This window comes from Spermophilus citellus (genome assembly GCF_964194105.1).
Source record: "Spermophilus citellus genome assembly, chromosome: 9".
Lineage (NCBI taxonomy): Eukaryota > Metazoa > Chordata > Mammalia > Rodentia > Sciuridae > Spermophilus > Spermophilus citellus.
In genome coordinates this window covers 120,369,329-120,390,677 of record NC_138191.1, presented here as the reverse complement: position 1 = coordinate 120,390,677, position 21,349 = coordinate 120,369,329, and the positions used below count along the sequence as shown (strand labels likewise).

Below are 21,349 nucleotides of genomic sequence, written 5' to 3'. Positions count from 1 at the left end.
TGTACTATTGTTATTCTCTTTTTACTGATTGATTAAATTGAGGCACAGATACATTAAGTAAATAGTCTAGGATCACACAGTAAATGAAAGAGTTGCACTGAGACTCTAGGCAGTCTGGCTACAGCCCTCCTCTTTTTTTTTTTTTTTTTAAAGAGAGAGAGAGAGAGAGAATTTTAATATTTATTTTTTAGTTTTCGGTGGACACAACATCTTTGTTTGTATGTGGTGCTGAGGATGGAATCCGGGCCGCATGCATGCCAGGTGAGCGCCCTACTGCTTGAGCCACATCCTCAGCCCTACAGCCCTCCTCTTAAACATTCATAAATAAGTTTATTTATTCATCAAACATTTATTGAGCAACTGCTATGTACCAGGCACTTTTCTAGATGCTGGTGATAGAGTAGCAGTGAACAAAACTAACTGACATTAATCCTTGTCCTCATGGAGATGATATTCCAGGGGAGGAGAGAGACAGTAAACAAATAATTAAATGTCTAGGATTCAGACAGAAAGAGGAGGGAGAGAGGATGAGAGCTGCGGAGGGGCATAGGGTTTTAAGCAGTGTGGTCAGGGGAGGTCCTGTGAAGGAGGTGATATCTGACCAGAGGCATGGGCCTGTAGAGATGAGAGCCTGGTGAATGGACAGTAGAGGGACACAGTAGACATGGGCTTGGGCTGGTTTAGATCCGGTGGTCAGGAGCCCTCTAAGAGATGGGCCCCATATGATGTGGTAGGAATACGAGGGTCTTCAAACAGTAAAGGGAGAATCCCAGGATGGTGAACAAACTGGGTGGACGTGAGAGACAGCAGGTGCCTTGTGTGGCCCTTGACTCCTCTTAGCCTGCTGTGCAAGTTCCCCTGGACCGCTAGGCTCTGGGGACGGGGCCTTAATCTTAGCTTGCTCCACCCTAGCTCCTTCCTGTCGAGAAGTGACGTGGGTGTTTGCACACCTCGGGGGTTTCCGGTTGATGGCTGGTTCCTTCCCCTGACAGGCTTTTAAATGCCCAGCTGGCCCTGAAGAGATCTAGTGGCCTGTAAATGTCAGAGCCCTGCTGTGCCCATCACTGGAGTTAATTTCACTAATTCTCGGGAGCAGCCTGGGAGGGACCAGCGGGGAGAGGGTGCTCTCTCCAGTTTTGTGGGTTCTGTCTCATTCCTTCACCAAGCCTGTTCACAGCCACACCCAGGGCCGCTGCCTGACTGTCATCTCCATCCAGCTTCCTTCCCTTTGTACCCCCGGCCACTGGCCACACGGCCTCCCAGGTACAGCCTCTTTAGTATCACTGGGTCCGACCTGGGCTGGTGCACCTGGCAGCCAAGGACGCCCAGCACCTGGTTTCTCCTTCCCTGCAGGTCAGGGCTAATCATAAGGCAGGATTATGGTCCTGCTCAGCCAGACTCTGAGGTCTGGCAGCCTGGAATCCTCTGACCTCCTGTGAGCTACTTGGGTGATAATGACAACAGTAATCCCCATGTTTGGGAGAGTGTGACCATTTGCTCTGTGCCTTCCCTCCATTATCCCCACAGTTCTTCACAACATCCGATGATAAAGGCGACCCTGTAGGCCTCGCAGACACTGAGCTGGTGGTCACAAGGCGTGGGGTGAAGGAACAGAGATGGAATGTGTCCTCACCCCCAAACCCTTTGCTTTGTCTTCTGACATGGCCGTGGGGACACAGTCCCTCTGTCCTCCTGTCTGCACTCGGGGACCTACCTGAGCCAGGCCATCCATGACCTTCCCATGTGCATTCTCCTTTCTTTTCTCCCCTGTGCTGCAAGGGTGTCATTATGGAGTTGCCCTGTCCTCTGGGCTGTGAGATACACAAGTATCTTGTTCACCTTGTCATATGGAAGGGTCAGTGATGGTGGCTGACAGGATGGATGAACCGCTAAGAATGAACCTACGTGAAGATGCTCCTTGCTGCCCGTGGGGCTGTCAAGAGACGGTTGGCATGTCCCATGGAGGCACTGTGGGTTCGTGCCTTTGTGTGTGAGTTCCTGTGCTGCCTCCTTACCGCAGAGGGGCGAGGAGTCTGAGTGGTTTCTGGTCTAGGTCAGCACACCGTGGAAGGCCTGCCCACCACAGGCCAGGCCAGGCCAGGCCAGGCTTTGGGAGAGGATTGCAGGGACTAAAGTGTCTTCCACCTGAAAGACTTGGAGAGACTTCCTGGAGAGGTGACAGTTGAGTCAAGCCATGAAGTTTGGGTGGGATTCAAGCACAGGAAGTCGGAAGGGTGGGGCCAGGAAGATGGAATAGAGAGAGGACAGGAGTGGGAAGGAGGGACAGGCCTGGGGCTGCTGAGAAGGCCGAGTTGACTGGAGCACACGGAACACCACAGCAGGAAGGGAACAGTGTAGGGGACAGTGGAATCAGCCTCACAGGGCCTGAGCTTTCTTTTGAGATCAGTTGCCAAGTCTGAAAGTGACATCTTTGGGACCTTTGAATCCTTAAGCTACAACCGAAGCCAGATTTTGGGGTGTGGCCAGGAGGCTTCTGATCAAAGTGGAAATGTTTTCTTGGTAAGGACTAAGTCTGTGGGACTTTTCTGAGAGGGTGAGGGTCTACTCTGAGGCGGTGGTCATAGAAACACGCACTGATTCCTGGTCCTAGGCTCATGCAGACAGTGCAAACTTCTCCTCTTTTTACCCTCTCCCAAACTGGAGATTGAATTTGGGTGCCCTTTACCCCTGAGCTACTCTTCAGCTCCCCCCACCATTTTAAATTTTTTTTTTTCAGTTGTCAATGAACTTTATTTTATTTATTTAAATGTGGTGCTGAGAATCAAGCCCAGGGCCTCACACATGCTAGGCAAGTGCTGTACCACTGAGCCACAACCCTAGCCCCTCCAGCCCATTTTTATTTACTTTTTTTTTTTTTTTTTTTTTGCAGTACTGGGACTTGAACTCAAGGGCACTCCATGACTGAGCTACCTTGCCAGCCCTTTTTACATTTTATTTCAAGATGGGGTCTCGCTAAGTTGCTTAGGGCCTTACTAAGGGCCTCAACTGAGGCTGGCTGGTCTCCAACTTCCTGCCTCAGTCTCCCAAATTGCTGGATTACAGGTGTGCACCACTGTGCCTTGCAATAATATAAGGTGTTTTCCCAGGGGTGTTTAACCACTGAGCCATGCCCCCAGCCTTTTTTTTTTTTTTTAATTTTGAGACAGGGGACAGGGCCTCACTAAGTTGCTGAGGTTTGCTTTGAATTTGGGATCCTCTGCCTAGCCTCCTGAGCCACAGGAATTACAGGTGTGTGCTACCATGCCCAGTTAGTATAAGGTTCTTAATTCTGCCCCAGAGACCAGGAGCTTCAGTCCTGTAGATGTCCAAGGTGCCTGTCCAGCAGGGTGACCAGCTCCTTCCAGTTTGCCTAGGACTGCTGTTTCCTAGCACCAGGGGTCTAAATCATCCTAGGCAAACCAGGGCAGCTGGTCACCCTAATCTGAGATTGGGACTTGTCACCTGGTGCCTGTGTAGCTGGATCAGCCTGTAGGCTCTGGGCAGTTGGAAGAGGTAGAGTGTGGGAATAATACGCCTGAGAAGCTTCTGATCTGATGAGAAATAACAGAGACATCTGCGTTTGAGGGACAGATGCATACCTAGACCCAGCTAGACCCAGGTGCACTCATGGGACAGATGCAGTCTTTCCCGTGTGCTCCTATATGCTAGCTCACAGACCATCGGGTCCTTCTCTCCACCAGGTCCTGAAGGCCGCTTCCTGGGGCAGTCCCACCTCACCTTCCTCCTGTCTTGACTCAGGCTCTGCTGGCCAGGCCCCCAATCCTGGTCTTCAGTTGCAGTTGTTTCTCTGAGACCCAAATTTGTCCCTGGTCCTCCTAGACTGGGAACTTGGGTGATTCCCGGAGCCCTCGGTGCTGTTTCCATCCGTCATGAAGTTCATGTCTCTTGCCCTTCCCATATCCATATGTACCTTCATTTCCCTGGTATTTTCCTTTAAATATAATCACTGCATTTGGGCCAATGACATACTCCATAAAGGACTGGAGTCCCATAAGATCCTATCACCTAGTGGCATCATAGTCCTCTTTGTTTGTGTAAGTACACGCTGGTGTTCACACAGCAAGGAAATCACACCTAGCGATCAATGACACATTCTTAGAATCTAGCCCTGTCCTCAGGCAGCAGGGGGTTGTATATTTTGAAAGTAAAGTGTCTGTCACCCTGTTAAGTGGAAAACCAGACTCAGCTTCCTCTCTGTAGATGAGTCACGTCAGCAGAGGCAGCAATGCTCCTGGCGGTTACAGCTGCCCCTGGACCGCAGTCCCTTTGCAGTGCGGGAGGTTCGCAGTTCCAGGTATTAAGAGTTGTGGCTTTCCCTTGATGGAGAGTAGTGAAGGGAATCATTTCTCATGACATGATTCACTGGTGCTATGTCCCGACAGGAAACAAGTCATCTTCCGTCTTCTGGAATGTTCGCTGACAGGGGTGGAGCCAGCAGAAGGAAGCCAGCTGCAGCCCTGCCTGCCCTCATTTCCTCCCACTCCCCAGGACCCGAAGCAAGGCTGCGTGCTCAGGGCCTTTGCCTGTGCTCGTGCTGTCCCCTCTGCTGTCCCTTCTGCTGTCCCCTCTGCTGTTATGCCTTCTAGCCCTGGCAGGCCTGTGGTGTCATACTCTCTTCTCTGGTCCAGCACAATTGCCACTTTTGATTTGTATGCTGCCTCCCGTCTTCACTCCACTACTCCCTGCTGAATTCTCAAGGCATTGAGTATAGACAGTTGCATCAGTAATTGACTGATTATGGGTTAGACCTTGATGTTATCTTATCTGTGTGTCTTGCGAGGTTTATTATTGCCCATTTTAGACTTGAGGAAAGTGAGGTTCAAGGTGCTAAGCAGCTTCCTCAAAGTCTTAGACCAACAAGTGGTCATACCAGGTTTCAAAATGAGGAAAAAAAAAAATTGACACGTCAGGGCTGGGGCTGGGGCTCAGTGGTAGAGCGCTTGCCTGGCGCGTGTGAGGCACTGGGTTTGATCCCCAGCACCACCTAAAAATACATAGATAAAGGTATTATAAAAAAATGACATGTAGCTGCTCCAGAGTCACTGCATGGTGGCATTGACTCAGTGCTTCCTACACAATTCCTCTACCTGACTGCCCTCAGGCTGAGCTCTTCCTGTATCCCCAGGCCTAGCACTAGGCTTGGTAGGTGATAGAGGCTCCATAAACCTCTGGGAATGAACCCAGTGGTCATGTAGGGATTACAGTGACCTACCCCTAGAGACCTGGGCACTGTGGCTGACCTTGAGGTGGCCCCGGGAGCTGGGAGACCACAGTTACCTCCATAGGTGGTGACAGGGGGGCAGTAAAGCAGTCAGGGCCTCCCTTCACTTAAGCCTTCTCAGGGGCTGGGGGTGGAGCTTGGTTGCAGACAGCTTACCCAGCATGCCTGGGGCCCTGGGTTCCATCCCCAGCAGTCCAGAGCCAGCCAGCCCTGGGGGGTTTCCACACCAGCACTGGCCTTTAATATAATAACCTCAGCCATTCATGACGCCCAGCATGTCCCTTGGTCAGGAGGAAGTTCTGAGGAAGTATATTTGCATCTCATCATAGCCATTCGCTGGGAAAGGATAAGTCCCTCCCCTTGTGATCACATCCTCAGAGACTTTAGATACCCTTCTAGAAGGGGCAGGAGAGCCTTGCTTGCATGAGAGCACCTTTTTTGGAGGTGAGAGGTGGGGGAAGAGCCTGACATAGCAGAAGGAGCCCTGGAGCAGGTCTTAGATTTCCTTAGTGCAGGAAAGCATCTCTTCTGATCAGTCCCTCCTCCTCCAACAAATATTTTTTGAATACCTGCATGTGCCAGTTAGGCACAGGGTGAACAAACAGATATCTCTGACTTATCTATATGTACTTTCTCCTTACCTGCCACACCCAGGCCTTAAGCAGTATCGTGCCCAAAGTGGGCACTCACATTTTTAAAGAATGAACAGAGACTGCCCCAGGAAGCAAGGATTCTCAGTTCAGCCCTGCTTTGTTCTGCTGGAGTGAACTCTCCTCCCATCAGCAAAATGTGGGCACATGTCCCCTTGCCTAGCCTAGGGCATTCTCTGTGGTCCAGTGAAACAGGGAATGTCAGTACACCTTGAAATCATGGCTTTACATTGAAGCTCAAGACTTGGGATGGGGTGTGGCTCAGGTAGAGCACTTGTCTAGCATGCCAGTCCCCAGCACCATATACTCACATAGGCACACACACACACAAACCAACAGACAGAAAAAAAACCTACAATCCTACTGGGGAAAACAACAACAATACTACAAAAGAAACAGTCTAATGATTTGTAAAGAATGGAATTGGCATAATTAAAAAGAAAGAAAGAAACTTAAGAAGCTCAGCCTTTCGGTCAGGAATGGCCGAGGGACTTGCTGCAGTTAGCTGTCATTGGCCACAGCCCCTGGGAGGAGCACCTGGAGGAGGGTTCTGAGGCTGAGTCTGGGCCAGTGAGTGGTCAGCACTGTTTGGCCTGAGAATAAGCCAGGACAGCTGCCCCTGCCAAGCCTCCAGTGACCTCTATTCAGCACCTGGCTGGTACCCTCGCTCTGACATGGCACCTCTCTCTGCCTCCCTGTCTCTTGAAGGTCTGAGGAAGTGGTGTGTGCACAGCTTCACTTCCTCTTTCTCAGAGTTGGGAAGAGTCCTTATTGCTGGAGGCCAGAACATGTTGGTCAGCGCTCCATCCCTGCCTTGTGGGAGAGTACAGGCTCCCCTCTGTCCTGGGAAGGACCATTGGGATCCACTGAGGATTCTAGTAGCTTCTCTCAGTGCTGAAGAGGGCCTGTGGCTGTCCTCCACTCACAGACAAGTTGTGTTCTGAAGGTTTCTTCATGACCCTGTGTGTGGAATGTAGAATTTCATAGAACAACAATAAGAGTAATGGCTAAGCCGGCCCAGTGTCACACTCCTGTAATCCCAGCTACTGGGGGAGCCAAGGCAGGAAGAATGCAAGTTCAAGACCAGCCTGGGCAACTTAGTGGGACCATGTCTCAAAATAAATTATGCCTAATATTTATAGGCTGGGCATCCCTAATCTGAGAACCCCAAATCTAAAACTTTTTGAGGCTGACATGAAACCACATGTGGAAAATTCCACACTTGATCTCATGAGACAGTTTGCAGTCAAAATACAGGCACACTAAAAAATATTGTATTAACTTACTTTCTGACTGTGTATATAAGGGATATATGAAACAAATGGATTTCATGTAAAGACTTAGGTCTCATCTCTAAAATATCTCATTATGTATTTGCAAATATTCCAAAATCCAAAAAGAAAAAAGAACGAAATCCAAAGTAAAGATTCGTCCAGGGCATCTGGGTGGTGATTCTGGGCTTGCACTTGTGGGAAGAGAGGGTGAAGGATTAGGAAGGAAGATGATGTCCAGACCTGGAGACTGGCCAGGTAGGGACAAGAAAGAAGATGTATGCAAAGAGACTCCAGAATGGGCTTTCTGCTTCTGCCTCTGTGTGGTCTTGGGCAAATCCCCTAACCTCTCTGGTCCTCTGTTTTCTCAACTCTAAACTGAAGAGGTTAGAATCGCCAAGCACAGTGGTACATACCATCATCCCAGAGACTTTGGAAGTAGAGGCAAGAGGGTGGTGGGCTCCAGGCCAGCCGCAGCAACTTAGTGAGACCTGGTCTCAAAATAAAAAGAACTGTGGATGCAGCTCAGTGATAGAGTGCCCCTGGGTTAAAAAAATAATAAAAATAAAACAGAGTTTTAATATTTCCTGAAAGACCACAAACCCAAGCTTTGAAACTGGTTCACATCCGGACTCTGCTGTGGACTAGCTGTGTGGCCTTGGGCAAGCCACTCAACCTCACTGAACAAATGTCAGTTGTAACCTGGAGATGACAAGCATGCTCTTACCTTGAGGGGATGTTATTAGGAGGGAAGGAAGTATGTCTGCAAAGTGCTCAGCACATAGCCCTCAGTGAAGCATTTCTTTCCCCTGCCTCTCCCCTTCTTCCTCTCAGTTGTTCTGTGAACTAACAGTAGTAGCCCACACCTTATATTAATTCATTTAATCCTTATGACAACCTGTGAGGTGGGTACTACTATTATCCTTCTTTCAGCAGTTAGGCACAGAGAGGCTAGATGATTTCCTCACATCAGCATCAGAAGAAATCTGGGTAGTAATAAGTGGAGCCAGGATTCAGATACCATTCTACCTTTGATTCCCATTTCACCGATGAGAAAGTGGAGGCACAGAGGTGTTCGCCTGACTCAGCCTCATACAACCAGTCAATGACAAAACCAGTTTCTGAGGGTGTTCACTGACCTCTAACCCCCCGCCCTTCACCATGCTGCCAGGTGCTTTTTGTTTTTTGAGAGAGGGGCTTGCTTTGTTACTCAAACTTATGGACTCACGTGATCTTCCCACTCAGCCTCTCAAGTAACTTGGACTATGGGTGTGCACCACCACGCCTGGCTCATGATGCTAGTTTTAAGGAGGTGCATGGATGCTTGGTTCTATTTTAACATGCTGTGATCAAGGTGATGGTAACTAGCCAGGAGGAGTGACACATAAACATCTAATCCTAGTGACTCATGAGGCTGAGGCAGGAGGATCATGAGTTCAAGGCCAGCCTCAGTGCTTAGCGAGGCCCTAAGCGAGACCCTGACTCAAAAAGACCAGAAAGAACTGGGAGCTGGGGCTGTAGCTCAGTTGGTAGAGTGCCTGCCTCACGTGTACAAGGTCCTGGGTTCAGTCCCCAGCACCACAAAAATAAATAAATAAAGGTATTGTGTCTATTTACAACTAAAAAAAATTTTTTTTAAATGACTGGGGATGTGGCTCAGTGGAAAATATCTGTGGGTTCAGTCCTTTGTACCAAAAAAAAAAAAAAAGGTGATTATGAAACAACCTCATGAAAGTGGTATCTGGCGATGTGAGACTGGAGTCTGTGTGGTTCACCAATACATGCCAAGCACTTAGAATGGTGCCAGGCACACATATCGGCACTCAGTAAATAATCAGGGGAGTCAAGTGGCCAAGCTGAGGACATCATACAGCAGCAGTGGTGGCTGGCAGCATAGTTGGAGCTGGGGATCTCTGGCTACCCCATGTGACTCTTAGGCTTCTATCTGGGAAGGAGCCAGTGCTCTGGGGAACTTTGTTCCTCTGTGGCCTGGGGTACCAAGAGGCTCCATGGGTAGAACCTTGGACTTTGCACATGGCAGACCTGGGTTTAGATTCCACTGTACTAATACACCAGCTATGGGACCTCCAATCAGTTACTTCAACTTTTCTTGTTCTTTTTTCTTTTTCTTATTTTTTTATGGAAGTAGAATGAGTTTACCAAAAGTCTGCAGATTATATGTGCTCTTTTGGGTGCATGTTCACAGGCTGAACACACATAAGATCAGTGCCAAGATCAACACGCTGTGGGCTGGGGATGTGGCTCAGCCGGTAGCGCGCTCGCCTGGCATGCGTGCAGCCCGGGTTCGATCCTCAGCACCACATACCAACAAAGATGTTGTGTCCGTTGAAAAATAAATAAATAAATTCTCTCTCTCTCTCTCTCTCTCTCTCTCAAAAAAAAAATAAAATAAAAAAATAAAATAGCAGTTTAAGAATTTCTAAAACTATGATGGAAAAATTATAAAAAAAAAAAAAAAAGATCAACACGCTGTGTATGACTACCACCTCAGGAGCCCCCTTTGTGCCCCTTTCTGACTACTGTCCCCCTCCAAGGGTAACTACATATTAATTCTAATCAGTAATCCTGATTACTTTTGCCTGTTTTGAACATTTTGCATTTTGAGGTGTCTGGTTTGTTTGTTTCTTTTGTTGTTGTTGTTGTTGTTGTTGTTGTTGTGATTTGAACCTAGGCATACTTTACATCTCCAGCCCTTTTTATTTTATTTTATTTTTAGAAAGAGTCTCACTAAATTGCTTAGGGCTTCACCACGTTGCTGAGGCTGGCTTCCAACTTTCATTCCTCCTGCCTCAGCCTCCTGGATCACTGGATCAGAGCACTTGGGTAGTTGCAGAGTTTGCCTTTGATGCCAATTGTTGCTCTGAGCATCCTTGTATACATCCGTGGGCCCCTGCCACCTCATGCACGTTTCCTTCAGGTAGATGGAGCAGAATTGCTGGTGTGTATATGCCAAAGTGGTCATGGGTTTCTAGTTGCTTTGCTTTTTTACCAATACTTGGTATTTTTTATTTTTTAATTTTTTTCAACTTAGCCATTCTGGCACATGTGTAATAGGAACATGTTATGGTTTGAAAACTGCATTTCCCTGCTGATTAATGAATATAATAAGTACCTTTTCCTGTGTTTATTGGCCATTTGGATAACCTTGTTTAGGAAATGCCTGCTTATGTGTTTTTCCACATTTGTATTCAGTTGTCTGACTTTTCTTACTGACTTATAGGAATTCTTTATAAATCCTGGAAAAAGTCCTTCATGAGATAAATATAAATATTTTTCCTATTCTGAATTTACCTTTTCATTCTTTCAATGATATCTTCAGCAAATAAAAATTCTTTTTTTAATTTATTTTTTTAGTTTTTGATGGACACAACATCTTTATTTTATTTTTATGTGGTGCTGAGGATCGAACTCAGCGCCCCGCACATGCCAGGCGAGCACATTACCGCTTGAGCCACATCCCCACCCCTGAATAAAAATTCTTTAAAGTGCTTTTGCCAGGCATCTTATTGCACAACTGTGATCTCAACTATTCAGAAGACTCAGGTAGGAGGATCATAAGTTTGAGGCCAGCCTCAGCAACTCATCTAGACTCTGTCTCAAAATGAAAATAAAAACAAAGGTACTGGAGATACATCTTAGTAGTAAAGCATCCTGGAACCAGTCCCTAGCACCATCCCCCCAAAAAAGCCGGGCATGGTGGCGCACATCTGTAATCCCAGAGGCTGAAGCAGGAGGATCAAGAGTTCAGAGCCAGACTCAGCAAAAGCAATGCACTAAGTAACTCAGTGAGACCCTGTCTCTAAATAAAATACAAAATAGGGCTGGGGATGTGGCTAAGTGGCTGATTGCCCTGGAGTTCAACCCCTGGTGCCCCCCAAGAATAAAAATATTTAAAGAATAAAGAGGTCTTGGAGCCAGGCATGGTGGCACACACTTGTAATCCCAGTGACTCCAAATGTCAAGGCAGGAGGATCACAAGTTCAAAGCTAGCCTCAGCATCTTAGTGAGACCCTGTCTCTAAAAAATAAAATGGGCTGAGATGTGTGTCTATGGTGAAACACCCGTGGGTTCAATCTCCAGGACCAAAAAAAGAAAGAAAATCCTATTAACCGTCTAGATTCAGTGAAGTAATTCTTAATAGTGTCTTATTTATGTCATATACATATATTCTTATTAAACCATTTCCTAGTATATCATAGACATTTTACTCATAAGTATTTCAGCATACATCTTCGTGTTGCTGGGGCTACAGGTGCCCAGCTAATAATTTCCTAATTTTTAATCCAGTCAGATTTGCTTGCATGCTCTCCAAATATATTTTGTTGGGGTTTTGTTTGTTTGTTTCTCAAAACAAGATTCATTCAAAGATCATATGTCACATTTACTTTTGTCTTTTCTTAATGTTGAATCACCTCCCCTCTTTTCATAAGTGAAATTGCCTTTTTTTTTTTTCTTGGTGCTCGGGATTGATCTCAGGGCCTTTATCTCCTGAACTTCTGTTAACTGGAACATAGATCTAGACTTGATAAGATGTACCTGAACTTATCTCACTAAACCTTCCTGGGGACTGCATCTCTGGTGGCCCTTCTCAGAGATGAGCAAGGCCAGCAGGTGTGTGAGCAGCTGTGTTAAATGTCAGCAGAGTGCCTGGTGCGTGAGAAACCTCGGGACCTAGTAGCAGCTCTTCATATTTGTCCCTGCCTTAGGCCAGGGACAGATACACTTTCATTTGTTCCTGGGAAACAGTTTCCCTGAGGCTTTTCCTGTTGCAAGCAGGCGGCAGGGTCCTGCCCTGGGCTGCCTGGGTATCCCCTACCTCTCTCTCTTCTTGCCCTCAGACAACACAGGCAGTTCCACATACCGGCCGCCCCCTCGGACTCGGGAGGTGATGATCAATGGGCAGATGGTGAAGCTGAAGTATTGCTTCACCTGCAAGATGTTTCGGCCACCCCGGACCTCACACTGCAGCGTCTGCGACAACTGTGTGGGTGAGTGGGAGGCCTCAGGGAGGATGCAGGGGTGCCTGAGACAGACTGAGTCACGGGACAGGAGGTCTGGTGTAGAGCAAGGTGGGTAGTGTCTTAAATACCCAGGGCTGGGCAGGAAGTCTGGTTTGCTCAGGTTTGCTCTGGGTGTGACCAATGGCATTAGGATCGGTAGGTCCCTTAACCCCCAGCTCTGAAGTGTGGAGCAGATAGAGAGACCTTGAACACTTCTCCTGGCTTCAGCTGGTCTTCAGTAGTCCAGCTTCTCAGCCTGGAGCAGTAATATTCCAGATATGTTCAGACCAGAAAGAGAATGGTTTACCACCCAGTGGTCAGAAGTACTGGTTTCCAGGATTGGGGAGGGTCAAGAATCAAGCTGGTAGCTGGATGCAGTGGCACATGCCTATAATCCCAGCGGCTCGGGAAGCTGAGGCAGAAGGATCAAGGCAGCCTCAGCAACAAGGAGGCGTTAAGCAACTCAGACTCTGTCTCTAAATAAAATACAAAATAGGGCTGGGGATGTGGCTCAGTGGTCCAGTGCCCTGAGTTCAATCCCTGGTACCACGCCCGCCCCACCCCCCCCAAACGGGGGGGGGGGGAACAGAATCAGGCCAATGAAGTGGTGAGGATAGATCTGGGACTGGAAACTGGACTCCTGACCTACACTTTAGTGCTTGCTTTGCCTTCTGGCCCTGCTCTCCAGAGGCATGCAGCTCTGATGGGACCTCACTAGGTCCATAAGGGAGGGTGCCATAAGGGAGGCACTTCGTGAGGACCCAGGTGAGCTGAGCCATGGTGACAGTGCACAGTTCTCAGGGCAGTGAGCTCATTGTGCCAGCTCAGCATGTCCCACGTGGGAGAGCAATGAGGAACACCCATGACGGCAGGCAGCAGAGGGGGTGACTCAGTGGGTGTCATTTGCCCCTGAAAATCTGCCCCACCCGCCTCCTGTAAGGGCAATAGTCTTGGCCTGAAGCCTGCAACGGGCTTGTGACCCAAATTCCCACAGGGACTTTCCTCACCAGTCTGGGTGTGGCCCACCCCCAGGGACATAGCACTGGTGTGAGCTCAGCCCTGGCCCAGATGCCTGCTCTCCATGAGTTACATAGCGGCCCGGCCCCTCCCTGAACCTCTAGTCCTAGAGCAGGGGACAGGATCATTGGCTGTTGGCATATGGCTGGGGTAGCAGGTCAGGCAGCATGTACTTTTTGTGGGTCATTGTCCCAGGGACAATGGTGGACCCTGGGGATTCAGCCACTGTATGAGGAGGCCACCACAGTCCCTCTCGGGGGGCTCATGATCAAGCAGGGACAGTTGGCCAGTCCAGTGACCATGAGCAAGTATCTGAACACACACGGGCCCAGTGCAGTCAAGAGGAGCAACAGAGCAGACCACAGGGGACCTCCACCATCTGGGGTCTGAGGGGACTTTTTAAAGAAGTGGCTTTGCAGCTGAGGCATGAAGGAGACATCACTGCTCACCAAGAAGAGAGGGAAGAACGTGTCCAGCAGTGGGAACCAGTGCGAGGCAGGCCCAAAGCCAGGCATGACCAAGGCCAGGAGCCTGCTGGTGCGGAGAGGACAGGGGTTGAGAACCCTGGCCCAGGGTGAGAACTCTCGACTCCTATGCTGGTCAAGGCCAGATTCATACTAACCCGTCCCCTTGGCCCTTTTCTAGAACGGTTCGACCATCACTGCCCCTGGGTGGGCAACTGTGTGGGGAGACGGAACTACCGCTTCTTCTATGCGTTTATTCTCTCCCTCTCCTTCCTGACGGCCTTCATCTTCGCCTGCGTGGTCACTCACCTGACACTGCGTAAGTTGTAGGGAAGGGACAGGGGAGCAGCAGGTCTGAGCAGCAAGCTCAGTGAGGACACCACCCCTCTGAGCTGTGTCTTTTGTTTCTTCCTCCCCAGGCTCTCAGAGAAGCAACTTCCTCTCCACTCTGAAGGAGACACCAGCAAGATATCCTTTGTCAGATAGGGGACACCCAGGTGGGAAATAAGTCCCAGCACTGGGGCAAGTCCCCAGAGGGGACAGTAGAGCCTATATCTGGGCAAGTCCCCAGAGGGGACAGTAGAGCCTGTATCTGGCCTCTAGAATCCCATGCACCAGCTGCCTCTGTTCACACCAGGCTTGGGCTCATCCTAAATAGGGCATCTTGGTGCTGAGCTGGCTGAGAACTCCCAGGAGGCCCTGTCCACTGTCTTCAGGGGCCTGGAAGAAAGCACCCTGAGCTCCCTGGACTGGGTTATGTCTGAGGCTCCATATCTGGGAGCCTCGGTTCCCCCTGCTGTCCATCACCCCAATCTGGTCTTGTTCTGGTGGGGAACTCCCTACTCCTCCTGGGAACCCAGGAGGTGATCCTGCTGAGAAGTGGTGACTGGGCCACAGGAAGGTTCCAAAACTTGTCACCTATCTGGGAAATAACCCAGAGAAGGATGTTGAGAAAGGAGAATTGTGGTAAGCTCCCAGGCCCAGAGAGGCTCCTACCCTCCTCCACCCCATGCATGATGTCCTTGACTGTCCCACTGTGCTGGAGTTGGTGATCTGCTTCTTCTCCATCTGGTCCATTCTGGGCCTCTCAGGGTTTCACACTTACCTCGTCGCCTCCAACCTAACAACTAATGAAGATGTGAGTAAGGCTGAAGCTGGGCTGGGGGAGCTGGGGTGGCCAAGGGCAGCCCTGCTGGCAGACTGCTGGGGGACAGGATGGAGGTAGAGGGCAGCCAGACATGTTCCCTGGCCCCCGAGCACTCGATGCAGGCTCCTGAGATCCCAGCATGCTTTGACCTCTCAGTGCAGCCTACTAAGGTCCCCAAGTTGTTCTCAGAGCTCTGTGGAGGCAGCACTCATGCCGGGGTACTCATGACTGGCCAGTGTGTGGCCACTTACAGAGTTCCTGAAGTTCCCATCATCTCTTTGGGTCCCTTTGCCTAGCCCAGGCACAAGCACAGGGATGCTTTTTATCCATTGGATGGCTGAGAGATGTGCCTCAGGGTCACAAGCTGGGAAGGCACAGAGCCAGAGTTGGTGCCCAGAAGCCACATCTGTGCTAGCTGTGCTCTGCCGCGCTGCACCTGTAGGCAGCAGCTCTGTGACTGCGGCTCCCTGAGGCATTCTTTCTGAGAGCTGCCGTGGGGCTCTACTGTCCCTCCCTACCTAGGGTCAGTCCTGATCTCTCCTCCCCACGCTCCAAACAATAAAAAGCAAACCTGAGCATATGTTCCCTGGTTCACCATCTGGTACTGATCAGAGACCATTATCCGAAGAAAATACATTCCATGACCTCAGCATCTCACTTGGGGAAACAAAATTTAACATGCATGACAGGGTGTCCTGTGCTCGGTAATTGGCAAGAGCAGAAGTGACATCAGCCACCATGTCCCAGAGTGGTTTCCTGGGTGCTGGTTCTGTAGGGTAGTTCCAGAGCTTAAGCAAAAGGGCTAGCTATGGCACAATGAGACTAGAAACGTCTGGGTTTTACCTAGGTGGGTCTTTCCCAGTGCCTTCAATAGCTGACTTCACAGAGCTAGAGATCAGCCAGATTTTGTCTAATGATTCACTAGTCTGAGAATTAGTAGTATTATCTGAGAATTAGTATTATTGTCCCTATTTTTCAAATGGTGACAGACTAAGAATGATCTGTCCAGGGTTGTGTAGCTAGTGAGTGGCAGGGCCAGGGTTCACAGCCAGGTCAGCCTGAGCCCTGTGCATTAAATACTGTCCTTCCTCTTGGGTGGCTACCCAGAGCAGGGAGAGATTGACCCACAAACTTTTCTCTGGAGATTTCTCTTTGATTCTATTGTCTTCTGTCCTGGTTAAGGCCTCTGATCTCTGCTGGGGACCCTGACATCTGATGGTCTCCCACATTGTCATTGAATGACCTGGGTTAAAGACCTGTTCCCTCTAATAGTTCAGTCAGAACTACCTTCAGAGTTGGTAAACTTTCCCCAGCCTCTAGAAGAGTGAAACCAAGCCAGGCATGCACACCTGTAATCTCAGCTACTTGGGATGCTGAGGCAGGAAGGTCACAAATTTGAGCCTAGCCTCATCAACTTAGCAAGAGCCTCAGCAACTCAGTGAGAGCCTATCTCAAAATAAAAAATAAAAAGGACTGGGAATGTAGTTTGGCAGTAAAGCACCCCTGGGTTCAACCTCCAGTATTAAAAAAAAAAAAAATAGGAAAGAAAGACAAATGGACCCAAGATAGATAGCTGGGGGTTGGGGGGGCTGGCAGTGTAGCTCAGTGGTAGGTTGCCTGCCTTGCACTTGTGAGGTACTGTTTTCAATCCTCAGCACCACAAAAAATAAATAAAGATATTGTGTCCATCTAAAACTAAAAAAAAAAAAAAAATATTTGAAAAAAAAAAAAAAAGATAGCTGAGAGGTTTAGCTCAGTGGTAAGGCACTTGTCTAGCACTGCATGAGGCCCCGGCTCCAATCCAGTACTGAGGGGGGAAAAAGAAAAAAGGTAAGGGGAGGAATTTAGGGTAAAGTGTGTACTTAACATGCACAAGGCCCTGAGTTCAAACTCCAACACCATGTTCAAAAAAGGAAGGTAGAGCTGACCCAGGCTTCCTTCATGCTTACAGATCAAAGGCTCGTGGTCCAGCAAGAGGGGCGGTGAGGCCTCTGTCAACCCCTACAGCCATAAAAGTATTATCACCAACTGCTGTGCTGTGCTCTGTGGCCCCCTACCTCCCAGGTAAGCCACAGGGTGCAGAGAGAGGTCCCATGGAGGGTGGCACATCCTCACAGAGGTCCTGGACCTCAGCAGACCTCTCCCTACACTACAGACCTCTGCCCACTGCCCCATGCAGAGTGCATTCTGGATTTGTCATGTAAAGAGATTCTGTGCAAGTTTGTCATTTTTAGTTACATGAGCTCAATGTAGGAAAAAATTAAGTACAAAATATTAAGGACTATTAGGTATTACATATAATCCTACCCCCTCAGGGATCATCACAGGGACTGTTGTGTCCACACTTGAGCAACCCTGCCATTCCAGCTGGTGCTGGGTGGGGTGTCTACCCTCTCCTGGCAGAAGGGAACCCTGGTGGCTCAGCCCTGCCAGGAAGTTTCCTGTCCATCATGACACCAGGGGGCACCAGAGCTCCAGAACAGGAGTTAAATTGCCAAAGACACTGCTAGGACAAACCTCCCCTTGTGGTCCTGTGCCGTCTCCTGTCCCTGCAACCCCTGGTCCCACCCAGTGTTCCTGTGACCTGTCCTGCCTGGTGGGGAAGGGACAGTAGGAATTTCACTATTTCCAAATGCTTATTTTTCACTTTTCTCTTAACCTGCAGCCTGGCTTCTTGTTAGCCAATCACACAGGTGGGTCAGTTTGAATTAACAGTGAATAAATCTTGTGGCCAGAAGCTAGGTGTCCAGAGACAGAGAGAGGCCTTTCAGAGAGAGTGTCTTAGCCCCGGATGGAGAGCAGCCTCCCTTTCCTCAGCCTTGCTAGGACCAGTCTTTCCCTGGCCAAGAGTCGGACTCTGCCATCTAGCTCCTGGCCTGGAGCTTTGGCATTGGACACGGTTCTCATGTATCACTGTGCCCTTGTGTTTTGGAAGCCTGATTGACCGGAGGGGATTTGTGCAGTCTGATACCGTGTTGCCCTCGCCCATCAGAAGCGATGAGCCAGCCTGTGGAGCCAAGCCAGATGCCAGCATGGTAGGAGGCCACCCTTGAACACGGCTCAGTACTTGCCACCTGCTGGCCTGTCCACCCCTCCGTATTCGCCTGCTGCCCTCCACACCTGCTGGGACCCTCCCCATTCCATCCAAGGGAAGCAGAGCTGCCAAAGACTGATGTCTTTTCATATTTATTTTCCACTCTGCGTGGCTTTTCCTGAACTGTTCCATAGCTGTACCCTCTACTCCCCAAACCCAGGTTCCCAGAGCCATGGGCCCTAGGTCTCTCAGCCGATCAGTAGCAGGAATGACGGGAGCCAGAGCCTCTGGAGGCCATCAAGGGGACCATGCCAAGTCTCTGTGTGCCAGGGCGAGCCCTGTGTGAGTGAAGGTGTGAGCTGAGTGTGAAGCCTCCCAGGTGGGGCACTGCCTGGGCCTTGCTGAGCTGGGGCCTCTGGTGAGACAGGACTGTTGAGCAGCCAGCTCTGGACCTCAGGCCACAGAGATGATGTGCCAGTGGGCTGCTTTGGTGTGGGGACTCCTGCATTCTCTTTATGATGATCATTGTTCTTTCTACTATTGGGTTTTTGGTCTTTTTGTTTTTTTGTTTGTTTGGAGTTGACCAATAGGATGGGTTCCACGGGGGTAGGGGGAAGCCAGCCAGGCAGCCAGAACCTTAGCTCCTGTAGAGTCCTGAGCAGCGCATAGGAAAGGGGTCCTGGCCCTTCCCCTGCCTGTGGAGGCTCTCTAAAGGATCCCAGGCTACCCCACTATGTCTCTCGCAAGTCAGGGCTGGGGATAGACGGGTTATTCTCATGCTGGCAATACTTGAAACGGGTTTATTATTGCTGGGTATTTTGCACAATTTTATAGACCTCTTTTCTACATAGCCTTTTTTAAATGATGTGTAGTGCAAGGTGAAGGGTTATCAGAAGCCTATTTCATTTTAATAAGTTTGTTACAAGAGACCTTCTGTCTGTGAATGTGTGTGTATGCGCGTGTGTTCATGTGTGCCCTTGTATGCGTGTGGCTGGTTCCCACATCCGCTGGGCTGCCCCTTTTCCCTGTCCCCCTTGATTCAGGAGCAGCTTAAGCCATGGGGCAGGGAACATGTGCGTTGGTCACAAGAGCCCCCTGGCCTCCCATTGGGGCTCAGACCCCATCCTCTTTAAAGGCAGGAGCTGGGGACTCTGCCACCACTTCCCTTGCCACCCAGCCTCCAGGTTAGGCTTCCAGCTAAGATCTGCCCAGACAGGCTGTGGCCGGGCGTGGTGGGTGGGGTGATGGCTTTGGGGAGCTGCTGCCATTCATCCCACAAGCCACACCTCCTCCCCAGAGCTCTGAGTATGGAACCCAGTGCCAGGGACTAGAGGACAAGGTATTTCTGCCAACTGGGGGCTTCGGTCCAGAGAATAGGAAGGAAGGAGCAGGATGGGCCAAAAGGCGAGGGAAGGTTGACCTAAATCTGGGCCAGAAGCTCAGAGGATGTCCCTCCTTTGCCAGAAGCTGTAGTTTCTTATAAAAATAGAGAATTACCCCCAGACTCCTTCTTGGCCCTTCAAGTGAGCCAAAGCCCTTGAAAAATGACATAGGAAGTCATTAGATCTTGTCCTTCCTTGCTCCAGAGACCGGTGGGTCACAGAGCTGGGAAGTGGCCACAGCAGAGGGCCCTTCTGGGAGAACCAGCTCCGCCCAGCCTCAGGACTCTGGGCCCTCATGCAGTGGCCCTGCGGGGTGGGGAGGAGACTGGTTGGAAGAGGGGACTCCCACCTGCCTTTTATTTAAGCCAGTATTCTTTGATTCTGCTTGTAATAAAACTTTTGTTTTTAAGAGTTGATTTGCTTTGGTTTGGTTTTTGTTTGTTTTTCCTTTGCTGAGGCCCCAGCTGGCAGCCTTGGGTTCTTTCAGACAAACTTGTCTTTCCTGGGGAGACAGAAAGATCCGACTGAACGGTCTGGCTGAAGTTCCCCTCATGGAGCTCTGTCTGTGGGAGGCAGAGTAAAGGAGGAGGCTGTGACTAAGCCACCTTGTCCCCTCTTCACCCCCTCCCCTTCCCCTGCCTCAGAGGCTTGGAGCCCTCTTGACTGCTTGGCTAAGGAAATGTTGGAGATTCCAGTTTGTGAGCAGAGCCTCCCGCCTGGGTGGTAGGGCCCAGCCAGACAACTCATAACACTGGCCCACCTCTCTGGTATCTCCCCCAGGAGGACACCTGTCAGGATTTTGCCATCTCCTGCACAGCCTGAGGGGGCTAACAGGCCTCTTTGCAGAGGGTTAGCTGGTAAGACCGTATCTCGCCTGGCGGCCAGCACTGCCCGCTCCCCTCACACACCATTTCATCGTCACCGCATGCCTCGCCAACCCCATGGAGCCCATCCATCTGTCTGTGTGTGGTGCGGTGTGTGTGCTAGTGGTGGTAGGTCCCCAGGGCTCCCCTCAAGCGGAAGGATCTTAGTCCTGCCCTAGGCTGGACTGAGAAAGTGGCTTCTCTCAGAGCAGCTGTCCTGCTGGAAGAGGAGTGAAGGGTGAGGTCGGGGAGGATGGGGCACCTGCTCTGAGGTGCCTGGGACTGTTATGGTAGTGTCCTGGTGTGCAGAGGCCCTTGGTCACCAACACTCCTGGTCCTGGCTTTCTGTCCCTGCTGAGCTTTCCCTCACCTGCCTGTTTCTCTCCGCTTCTTTGCCTGCTGCTCAAGCCCTGGCCCTTCTCTAATGGAAAGGCAGGCACTGTGGCAGACCCTATCCCCACTGTGGGCCCCTTAGGTCACCTCTCTCCTCCCATCCCCTGATAACCCTCTCTCTTCTCCTTCTTTGCCATCCTGCCTGGGATCTCCAGTGTGTGCAGGGGCTTAAGGACCTCCTGAGGACCGCTGCTCTCTGCCTCTCCAGGAGTGGCCTGGGGGGAGCCAGGCACCCGGCACCTCCACCTGCCTAACCTGTGGCCCATCTGCCACCATCTGTGCCTATAGGCTCTGCCCCCGCCTGCCCTACAGTGTGTGCTCTCTAGGGCCCTCAAGAGGGGACGGGGTTGGCCTCTTTGCCCCACCCCCACTCCATGCTGGCAAGAGTGTAGGAAGCCATAATGCAGCTGTCAGCACAATACCTGTAACATGATGCTGAAACTCTCCCACCCTCCCTTCCTTCCCCTTCCCCAGATTTGTGAAGTGTCAAGACTCTTCAGGAATCTTGCCTTACAGCCCTCACCCCCCAAATCAGGCATAGCCATAGTCAAGCTGAACAGGTTTCTTAAGGAGCCGTCTGGGGTGTTGATGACGCTGCTGAACAAGTTTGGTGACTGTTCTAAGCACAACCAGATTGACACTGTTCCCACGGCCCCATCCCCTCCCCCAGTAGGTAGGATGCAAGGAGCCTGTATCCTTTGCCCCAGGCGCTGAGGGATAGAGCTGGCTCTGCACAGAGCCATGTTCCTTAGAAGACCTAAAGGAAACCAGGCCAGGTGTGGGAAAATCAGCTGAGCCCAAGGCTGGGGGCTGCTTGTCTTCGACCTTTTATAACCAAAATAAAGATTCCCCTCTTCTTGCTGTA

The 21,349-nt window shown here is 50.2% G+C and overlaps 1 protein-coding gene across 3 annotated transcripts in view; it reads left to right on the top strand.

Moving 5' to 3' along the window:
- The window catches only part of ZDHHC18 (zDHHC palmitoyltransferase 18), a 27,574-nt gene extending 6,225 nt beyond the window's left edge, over positions 1 to 21,349 (top strand). The window contains exons 3-10 of one of the 3 annotated variants that reach the window (XM_081308044.1): positions 12,023 to 12,172; positions 13,847 to 13,984; positions 14,085 to 14,133; positions 14,701 to 14,803; positions 16,764 to 16,876; positions 17,748 to 17,847; positions 20,009 to 20,085; positions 20,640 to 21,349. In XM_081308044.1, the coding sequence (XP_081164170.1) occupies positions 12,023 to 12,172; positions 13,847 to 13,984; positions 14,085 to 14,133; positions 14,701 to 14,803; positions 16,764 to 16,876; positions 17,748 to 17,847; positions 20,009 to 20,050 (695 nt within the window). In that variant the 3' untranslated portion in view covers positions 20,051 to 20,085; positions 20,640 to 21,349. Of the gene's footprint in view, positions 1 to 12,022; positions 12,173 to 13,846; positions 13,985 to 14,084; positions 14,134 to 14,700; positions 14,804 to 16,763; positions 16,877 to 17,747; positions 18,703 to 20,008; positions 20,086 to 20,639 lie in introns of those variants that run through there. The other 2 variants (XM_081308043.1, XM_081308045.1) reach the window with 2 other exon arrangements.